This window comes from Heptranchias perlo, chromosome 15, assembly GCF_035084215.1.
Source record: "Heptranchias perlo isolate sHepPer1 chromosome 15, sHepPer1.hap1, whole genome shotgun sequence".
In the NCBI taxonomy this organism is placed as follows: Eukaryota; Metazoa; Chordata; class Chondrichthyes; order Hexanchiformes; family Hexanchidae; genus Heptranchias; species Heptranchias perlo.
In genome coordinates this window covers 10,517,503-10,528,645 of record NC_090339.1, presented here as the reverse complement: position 1 = coordinate 10,528,645, position 11,143 = coordinate 10,517,503, and the positions used below count along the sequence as shown (strand labels likewise).

The following is an 11,143-nucleotide window of genomic DNA, read 5'->3' as shown; positions in this document are numbered from 1 at the left end:
TGCTAAATAACAATAAGGAACAGAACACGTAGCTAAATAACGAAAAGGAACAGAACACCTTGCTAAACAACAATAAGGAACAGACACCTGGCTAAATAATAAGTAAGGGACAGGACCCCTTGCTAAATAACAATAAGGAACAGAACACCTTGCTAAATAACAGAAAGGAACAGAACACCTTGCTAAATAACAATAAGGAACAGAACACCTTGCAAAACAACAATAAGGAACAGAACACGTAGCTAAATAACGAAAAGGAACAGAACACCTTGCTAAACAACAATAAGGAACAGAAAAACTTGCTAAACAACAATAAGGAACAGAACACCTTGCTAAATAACAATAAGGAAGAGAACACATTGCTAAATAATAATAAAGAACAGAACCTCTTGCTAAAAAGCAGTAAGGAACAGAACACCTTGCTAAATAACAATAAGGAACAGAACACCTGGCTAAATAATAAGTAAGGGACAGGACCCCTTGCTAAATAACAATAAGGAACAGAACACCTTGCTAAATAACAATAAGGAACAGAACACCTCGCGAAATAACAATAAGGAACAGAACACCTTGCTAGATAACAATAAGGAACATAAAACCTTGCTAAATAACAGTAAGGAATAGAACCCCTTGCTAAATAACAGGAAGGAACAGAACACCTTGCTGAATAACATTACGGAACAGAACAACTTGCTAAACAACAATAAGGAACAGAACACCTTGCTAAATAACAGAAAGGAACAGAACAACTTGCTAAACAACAATAAGGAACAGAACACCTTGCGAAATAACAACAAGGAACAGAACACCTTGCTAAATAACATTACGGAACAGAACAACTTGCTAAACAACAATAAGGAACAGAACACCTTGCTAAATAACATTACGGAACAGAACACCATGCTGAATAACAATAAGGAACAGAAAACCTTGCTAAACAACAATTAGGAACAGAAAACCTTGCTAAATAACAAAAAGGAACAGAATACCTTGCTAAACAACAATAAGGAACAGAAAAACTTGCTAAACAACAATAAGGAACAGAAAACCTTGCTAAACAACAATAAGGAACAGAAAACCTTGCTAAATAACAATAAGGAACAGAAAACCTTGCTAAACAACAATAAGGAACAGAAAACCTTGCTAAACAACAATAAGGAACAGAAAAACTTGCTAAACAACAATAAGGAACAGAACACGCAGCAAAATAACAAAAAGGAACAGAACACCTTGCTGAATAACAGGAAGGAACAGAACAACTTGCTAAATAACAATACGGAACAGAACAACTTGCTAAACAACAATAAGGAACAGAACACCTTGCTAAATAACATTACGGAACAGAACAACTTGCTAAACAACAATAAGGAACAGAACACTTTGCTAAATAACATTAAGGGACAGAACAACTTGCTAAACAACAAAAAGGAACAGAATCCCTTGCCAAATAACAATAAGGAACAGAACACCTTGCTGAACAACAAGAAGGAACGGAACACCTTGATAAATAACAATAAGGAACAGAACACCTTGCTAAATAACATTAAGGGACAGAACAACATGCTAAACAACAATAAGGAACGGAACCGCTTGCTAAATAACATTAAGGAACAGAACACGTTGATAAATAACAATAAGGAACAGAACACCTTGCTAAATAACAGTAAGGAACAGAACACCTTGCTCAACAACAATAAGGAACAGAACACGTAGCTAAATAACGAAAAGGAACAGAACACCTGGCTAAATAACAGTAGGGAACAGAACACCATGCTAAATAACAATAAGGTACAGAAAACCTTGCTAAACAACAATAAGGAACAGAAAACCTTGCTAAATAACAAAAAGGAACAGAATACCTTGCTAAACAACAATAAGGAACAGAAAAACTTGCTAAACAACAATAAGGAACAGAAAACCTTGCTAAACAACAATAAGGAACAGAAAACCTTGCTAAATAACAATAAGGAACAGAAAACCTTGCTAAACAACAATAAGGAACAGAAAACCTTGCTAAACAACAATAAGGAACAGAAAACCTTGCTAAACAACAATAAGGAACAGAAAACCTTGCTAAATAACAATAAGGAACAGAATACCTTGCTAAACAACAATAAGGAACAGAAAACCTTGCTAAACAACAATAAGGAACAGAAAACCTTGCTAAACAACAATAAGGAACAGGAAACCTTGCTAAACAACAATAAAGAACAGAAAACCTTGCTGAACAACAATAAGGAACAGAAAACCTTGCTAAACAACAATAAGGAACAGGAAACCTTGCTAAACAACAATAAAGAACAGAAAACCTTGCTGAACAACAATAAGGAACAGAATACCTTGCTAAACAACAATAAGGAACAGAAAACCTTGCTAAACAACAATAAGGAACAGAAAACCTTGCTAAACAACAATAAGGAACAGAACACCGCGCTAAACAACAATAAGGAACAGAAAACCTTGCTAAACAACAATAAGGAACAGAAAACCTTGCAAAACAACAATAAGGAACAGAACACCCTGCTCAATAAAAATAAGGAGCAGAACACCTTGCTGAACAACAATAAGGAAAAGAACCTCGTGCTCAATAACAATAAGGAACAGAACACGAAGCCAAATAACAAAAAGGAACAGAATACCTTGCTGAATAACAGGAAGGAACAGAACAACTTGCTAAATAACAATAAGGAACAGAACACCTTGCTAAAGAACAATTTGAAACAGGACCCCTTGCTAAATAACAGTAAGGAACAGGACCCCTTGCTAAATAACAGTAAGGAACAGGACCCCTTGCTAAATAACAATAAGGAACAGGACCCCTTGCTAAATAACAATAAGGAACAGGACCCCTTGCTAAATAAGAATAAGGACAGAACACCTTGCTGAATAATATTAAAGACAGGACCCCTTGCGAAGCAAAAATAAGGAACAGGTCCCCTCGCTCAGCAACAAGATACAGAACACCTTGTGAAATAACAATAAGGAACAGAAACCCTTGTGAAATAACAATAAGGAACAGAAACCCTTGCGAAATAACAATAAGGAACAGAACCACTTGCAAAATAACAATAAGGGACAGGACTCCTTGCTAACCAAAAATAAGGACAGGACCCCTTGCTGAACAACAAATAGGAACTGAACTCCTTGCTAAATATCAGTAAGGAACAGAACACCTTGCTAAACAACAACAAGATACAGAACATCTTGCGAAATAACAGTAAGGACAGAACTCCTTCCTAAAAAACAATAAGGAACGGAACACCTTGTAAAAGAACAATTTGAAACAGAACACCTTGCTAAATAACAGTAAGGAACAGAACACCTTGCTAAATAAGAATAAGGACAGAACGCCTTGCTAAATAATATTAAAGACAGGACCCCTTGCGAAGCATAAACAAGGAACAGGTCCCCTCGCTCAACAACAAGATACAGAACACCTTGCGAAATAACAATAAGGAACAGAACACCTTGCGAAATAACAATAAGGAACAGAACACCTTGCTAAATAACAATAAGGAACAGAAACCCTTGCTAAATAACAATAAGGAACAGAAACCCTTGCTAAATAACAATAAGGAACAGAACCCCGTGCTAAATAACAATAAGGAACAGAAACCCTTGCTAAACAACAATAAGGAACAGAACACCTTGCCAAATAACAATAAGGAACAGAAACCCTTGCTAAATAACAATAAGGAACAGAACCCCTTGCCAAATAACAATAAGGAACACAACACCTTGTTAAATAATAATAACGAACAGAAAACCATCCCAAATAACAATAAGGAACAGAACCCTTTGATAAATAACAATAAGGAACAGAGCCCCTTGCTAAATCACAATAAGTACAGGACCCCTGCCTAAACAACAATAAGGACGGAACACCTGGCGAAATAACAATAAGCAACAGGACCCCTTGCTAAATAACAATAAGGACCGGAGGCATTGCTAAATAACAATAAGGCAGGACCCCTTGCGAAATAACAGTAAGGAACAGAACCCATTCCTAAATAACAGTAAGGAACAGAACACCTTGCTAAATAACAATAAGGAAAGGACCCCTTGCTAAATAACAGTAAGGAACAGAAAAGCTTGCTAAATAACAATAAGGAACAGGAACCCTTTGCTAAATAACATTCAGGACCGGACTCCTTGCTAAATAACAATAAGGAACAGAACACCTTGCTAAATAACTATAAAGAACTGAACACATTGCTAAACAACAACAAGGATCAGAAAACCTTGCCAGATAACAATAAGGAACAGAAAACCATGCTGAATAACAATATTGAACAGAACACCTTGATAAATAACAATAAGGACAGGACCCCTTGCTAAATAACAATAAGGAGCAGAACATCTTGCTAAATAACAATAAAGACAGGACCGCTTGCTAACAATAAGGACCGGAGGCATTGCTAAATAACAATAAGGCAGGACCCCTTGCGAAATAACAGTAAGGAACAGAACCCATTCCTAAATAACAGTAAGGAACAGAATCCCTTCCTAAATAACAATAAGGGACAGGACCCCTTGCTAAATAACAATAAGGAACAGAACACCTTGCTAAATAACAGAAAGGAACAGAATCCCTTCCTAAATAACAATAAGGGACAGGACCCCTTGCTAAATAACAATAAGGAACAGAACACCTTGCTAAATAACAGAAAGGAACAGAATCCCTTCCTAAATAACAATAAGGGACAGGACCCCTTGCTAAAGAACAAGAAGGAACTGTACATCTCGCTAAATAACAGTAAGGAACAGAAAACCTTGCTAAATAACAATAAGGAGCAGAAGGCCTTGCTAAACAAAAATTAGAACAGGACCACTTGCTAAATAACAATAACGAACAGAACACCTTGATAAATAACAATAAGGAACAGAAAACCTTGATAAATAACAGTAAGGACAGAACTCCTTGCTAAATAACAGTAAGGAACAGAACACCTTGCTAAATAACAATAAGGAAGAGAACACATTGCTAAATAATAATAAAGAACAGAACCTCTTGCTAAAAAGCAGTAAGGAACAGAACACCTTGCTAAATAACAATAAGGAACAGAACACCTGGCTAAATAATAAGTAAGGGACAGGACCCCTTGCTAAATAACAATAAAAAACAGAACTCCTTGCTAAATAACAATAAGGAACAGAACACCTTGCTAAATAACAATAAGGAACATAAAACCTTGCTAAATAACAGTAAGGAATAGAACCCCTTGCGAAATAACAGTAAGGAACAGAACACCTTGCTGAATAACATTACGGAACAGAACAACTTGCTAAACAACAATAAGGAACAGAACACCTTGCTAAATAACATTACGGAACAGAACAACTTGCTAAACAACAATAAGGAACAGAACACCTTGCTAAATAACAACAAGGAACAGAACACCTTGCTAAATAACATTACGGAACAGAACAACTTGCTAAACAACAAAAAGGAACAGAACACCTTGCTAAATAACATTCAGGGACAGAACAACTTGCTAAACAACAAAAAGGAACAGAATCCCTTGCCAAATAACAATAAGGAACAGAACACCTTGCTAAACAACAAGAAGGAACGGAACACCTTGATAAATAACATTAAGGAACAGAACACGTTGATAAATAACAATAAGGAACAGAACACGCAGCTAAATAACGAAAAGGAACAGAACAACTGGCTAAATAACAGTAGGGAACAGAACACCATGCTAAATAACAATAAGGAACAGAAAACCTTGCTAAACAACAATAAGGAACAGAAAACCTTGCTAAATAACAATAAGGAACAGAATACCTTGCTAAACAACAATAAGGAACAGAAAACCTTGCTAAACAACAATAAGGAACAGAAAACCTTGCTAAACAACAATAAGGAACAGAAAACCTTGCTAAATAACAATAAGGAACAGAAAACCTTGCTAAACAACAATAAGGAACAGAAAACCTTGCTAAACAACAATAAGGAACAGAAAACCTTGCTAAACAACAATAAGGAACAGAAAACCTTGCTAAATAACAATAAGGAACAGAATACCTTGCTAAACAACAATAAGGAACAGAAAACCTTGCTAAACAACAATAAGGAACAGAAAACCTTGCTAAACAACAATAAGGAACAGAAAACCTTGCTGAATAACAATAAGGAACAGAATACCTTGCGAAACAACAATAAGGAACAGTAAACCTTGCTAAACAACAATAAGGAACAGAAAATCTTGCTAAACAACAATAAGGAACAGAAAACCTTGCTAAACAACAATAAGGAACAGAAAACCTTGCTGAACAACAATAAGGAACAGAATACCTTGCTAAACAACAATAAGGAACAGAAAACCTTGCTAAACAACAATAAGGAACAGAAAACCTTGCTAAACAACAATAAGGAACAGAACACCCTGCTCAATAAAAATAAGGAGCAGAACACCTTGCTGAACAACAATAAGGAAAAGAACCTCGTGCTCAATAACAATAAGGAACAGAATACGAAGCCAAATAACAAAAAGGAACAGAACACCTTGCTGAATAACAGGAAGGAACAGAACAACTTGCTAAACAACAATAAGGAACAGAACACGCAGCAAAATAACAAAAAGGAACAGAACACCTTGCTGAATAACCGGAAGGAACAGAACAACTTGCTAAACAACAATAAGGAACAGAACACGCAGCAAAATAACACAAAGGAACAGAACAACTTGCTGAATAACAGTAAGGAACAGAACACCTTGCTAAATAACAATAAGGAACAGAACACATTGCTAAATAACAATAAGGAACAGAACAGCTTGCTAAATAACAGGAAGGAACAGAACAACTTGCTGAATAACAGTAAGGAACAGAACACCTTGCTAAACAACAATAAGGAACAGAACACCTTGCTAAATAACAATAAGGAACAGAACACCTTGCTAAATAACAATAAGGAACAGAACACCTTGCTAAATAACAATAAGGAACAGAACAGCTTGCTAAATAACAATAAGGAACAGAACACCTTGCTAAATAACAATAAGGAACAGAACACCTTGCTAAATAACAATAAGGAACAGAACAGCTTGCTAAATAACAATAAGGAACAGAACACCTTGCTAAATAACAATAAGGAACAGAACAGCTTGCTAAATAACAATAAGGAACAGAACACCTTGCTAAATAACAGCAAGGAACAGAAAACCTTGGGAAAAAACAATATGGAACGGAACGTCTTGCTCAATAACAATAAGGAACAGAACACCATGCTGAATAAGAATAAGGAGCAGAACACCTTGCTAAACAAAAATATGGAACAGAACACCTTGCGAAACAAAAATAAGGACAGGACCCCTTGTCAAACAACAATAAGGAACAGAATTCCTTGCTAAACAACAAGAAGGAACGGAACACCTTGATAAATAACATTAAGGAACAGAACACGTTGATAAATAACAATAAGGAACAGAACACGCAGCTAAATAACGAAAAGGAACAGAACAACTGGCTAAATAACAGTAGGGAACAGAACACCATGCTAAATAACAATAAGGAACAGAAAACCTTGCTAAACAACAATAAGGAACAGAAAACCTTGCTAAATAACAATAAGGAACAGAATACCTTGCTAAACAACAATAAGGAACAGAAAACCTTGCTAAACAACAATAAGGAACAGAAAACCTTGCTAAACAACAATAAGGAACAGAAAACCTTGCTAAATAACAATAAGGAACAGAAAACCTTGCTAAACAACAATAAGGAACAGAAAACCTTGCTAAACAACAATAAGGAACAGAAAACCTTGCTAAACAACAATAAGGAACAGAAAACCTTGCTAAATAACAATAAGGAACAGAATACCTTGCTAAACAACAATAAGGAACAGAAAACCTTGCTAAACAACAATAAGGAACAGAAAACCTTGCTAAACAACAATAAGGAACAGAAAACCTTGCTGAATAACAATAAGGAACAGAATACCTTGCGAAACAACAATAAGGAACAGTAAACCTTGCTAAACAACAATAAGGAACAGAAAATCTTGCTAAACAACAATAAGGAACAGAAAACCTTGCTAAACAACAATAAGGAACAGAAAACCTTGCTGAACAACAATAAGGAACAGAATACCTTGCTAAACAACAATAAGGAACAGAAAACCTTGCTAAACAACAATAAGGAACAGAAAACCTTGCTAAACAACAATAAGGAACAGAACACCCTGCTCAATAAAAATAAGGAGCAGAACACCTTGCTGAACAACAATAAGGAAAAGAACCTCGTGCTCAATAACAATAAGGAACAGAATACGAAGCCAAATAACAAAAAGGAACAGAACACCTTGCTGAATAACAGGAAGGAACAGAACAACTTGCTAAACAACAATAAGGAACAGAACACGCAGCAAAATAACAAAAAGGAACAGAACACCTTGCTGAATAACCGGAAGGAACAGAACAACTTGCTAAACAACAATAAGGAACAGAACACATTGCTAAATAACAATAAGGAACAGAACACATTGCTAAATAACAATAAGGAACAGAACAGCTTGCTAAATAACAGGAAGGAACAGAACAACTTGCTGAATAACAGTAAGGAACAGAACACCTTGCTAAACAACAATAAGGAACAGAACACCTTGCTAAATAACAATAAGGAACAGAACAGCTTGCTAAATAACAGGAAGGAACAGAACAACTTGCTGAATAACAGTAAGGAACAGAACACCTTGCTAAACAACAATAAGGAACAGAACACCTTGCTAAATAACAATAAGGAACAGAACACCTTGCTAAATAACAATAAGGAACAGAACACCTTGCTAAATAACAATAAGGAACAGAACACATTGCTAAATAACAATAAGGAACAGAACAGCTTGCTAAATAACAGGAAGGAACAGAACAACTTGCTGAATAACAGTAAGGAACAGAACACCTTGCTAAACAACAATAAGGAACAGAACACCTTGCTAAATAACAATAAGGAACAGAACACCTTGCTAAATAACAATAAGGAACAGAACACCTTGCTAAATAACAATAAGGAACAGAACAGCTTGCTAAATAACAATAAGGAACAGAACACCTTGCTAAATAACAATAAGGAACAGAACACCTTGCTAAATAACAATAAGGAACAGAACAGCTTGCTAAATAACAATAAGGAACAGAACACCTTGCTAAATAACAATAAGGAACAGAACAGCTTGCTAAATAACAATAAGGAACAGAACCCCTTGCTAAATAACAAAAAGGAACAGAAACCCTTGCTAAATAACAATAAGGAACAGAACACCTTGCTAAATAACAAAAAGGAACAGAACCCCGTGCTAATCAACAATAAGGAACAGGACCCCTTGCTAAATAACAATAAGGAACAGAACACCTTGCTAAATAACAATAAGGAACAGAACACCTTGCTAAATAACAATAAGGAACAGAACGTCTAGCTAAATAACAATAAGGAACAGAACCCCTTGCTAAATAACAAAAAGGAACAGAAACCCTTGCTAAATAACAATAAGGAACAGAACACCTTGCTAAATAACAAAAAGGAACAGAAACCCTTGCTAAATAACAATAAGGAACAGAACGTCTTGCTAAATAACAATAAGGAACAGAACCCCTTGCTAAATAACAAAAAGGAACAGAAACCCTTGCTAAATAACAAAAAGGAACAGAAACCCTTGCTAAATAACAATAAGGAACAGAACACCTTGCTAAATAACAAAAAGGAACAGAAACCCTTGCTAAATAACAATAAGGAACAGAACACCTTGCTAAACAACAATTAGATACAGAACATCTTGCTAAATAACAATAAGGAGCGGAACGCCTTGCGAAACAAAAATAAGGACAGGACACCTTGCTAAACAACGATGAGGAACAGAACCCCAAGCTAAATAACAATAAGGAACAGAGCCCCTTGCTAAATAACAATAAGGAACAGGACCCCTTGCTAAATAACAATAAGGAACAGAACGTCTTGCTAAATAACAATAAGGAACAGAACCCCTTGCTAAATAACAAAAAGGAACAGAAACCCTTGCTAAATAACAATAAGGAACAGAACACCTTGCTAAACAACAATTAGATACAGAACATCTTGCTAAATAACAATAAGGAGCGGAACGCCTTGCGAAACAAAAATAAGGACAGGACACCTTGCTAAACAACGATGAGGAACAGAACCCCAAGCTAAATAACAATAAGGAACAGAGCCCCTTGCTAAATAACATTAAGGAACAGAACACCTTGCTAAATAACAATAAGGAACAGAGCCCCTTGCTAAATAACATTAAGGAACAGGACCCCTTGCTAAATAACAATAAGGAACAGAACACCATGCTAAATAACATTAAGGAACAGGACCCCTTGCTAAATAACAATAAGGAACAGAACCACTTGCTAAATAACAATAAGGGACAGGATGCCTTGCTAAATAAAAGGAAGGAACAGAACACCTTGCCAAATACAAATAAGGAATAGAACACCTTGCTAACCAAAAATAAGGACAGGACCCCTTGCTGAACAACAAAAAGGAACAGAACACTTTGCTAAACAACAAGAAGATACAGAACATCTTGCGAAATAACAGTGAGGACGGAACTCCTTCCTGCAAAACAATAAGGAACGGAACACCTTGCTAAATAACAATAAGGAACAGGACCCCTTGCTAAATAACAATAAGGAACAGGACCCCTTGCTCAATAAGAATAAGGACAGAACACCTTGCTAAATAATATTAAAGACAGGACCCCTTGCGAAGCAAAAATAAGGAACAGGTCCCCTCGCTCAACAACAAGATACAGAACACCTTGCGAAATAACAATAAGGAACAGAAACCCTTGCGAAATAACAATAAGGAACAGAACACCTTGCTAAATAACAATAAGGAACAGAACCCCGTGCTAAATAACAATAAGGAACAGAACACCTTGCTAAATAACAATAAGGAACAGAACACCTTGCTAAATAACAATAAGGAACAGGACCCTTGGCTGATTTTTCCCTCCCTATTCCAGTGCACTGTGGGGATTTATTGCAGTCCTATCACTGCTGTGGTTGTAATCAGCTAACTCTGCACAGACCAGGAATTGAACCAATGACTATCCTGCTCTGTGAGTTTCCTCTGGGGAGTCTTCTCCCTTGAAGGTGCTGACAGTTTA

General features: G+C 36.1%; 1 protein-coding gene across 1 annotated transcript; it reads left to right on the top strand.

Annotated features, from left to right (window-relative positions):
- Window positions 1-1,770: 1,770 nt before the first annotated feature.
- Window positions 1,771-10,463, top strand: LOC137333192 (putative uncharacterized protein DDB_G0289263). The gene is made up of 5 exons (XM_067997376.1): window positions 1,771-1,788; window positions 6,327-6,825; window positions 7,970-7,974; window positions 8,126-8,684; window positions 10,129-10,463. Exons 1-5 carry the CDS (start codon window positions 1,771-1,773, stop codon window positions 10,461-10,463), a joined length of 1,416 nt encoding a protein of 471 aa, XP_067853477.1.
- Window positions 10,464-11,143: the final 680 nt, after the last annotated feature.

What these genes read in the sequence shown, in the direction of transcription:
- LOC137333192 (XM_067997376.1), top strand. An exon ending in GAACAACTTGCTGAATAACA is followed by an intron (nt 8,685 to 10,128) that starts GTAAGGAACAGA and finishes AACAAAAATAAG; the next exon opens with GACAGGACACCTTGCTAAAC.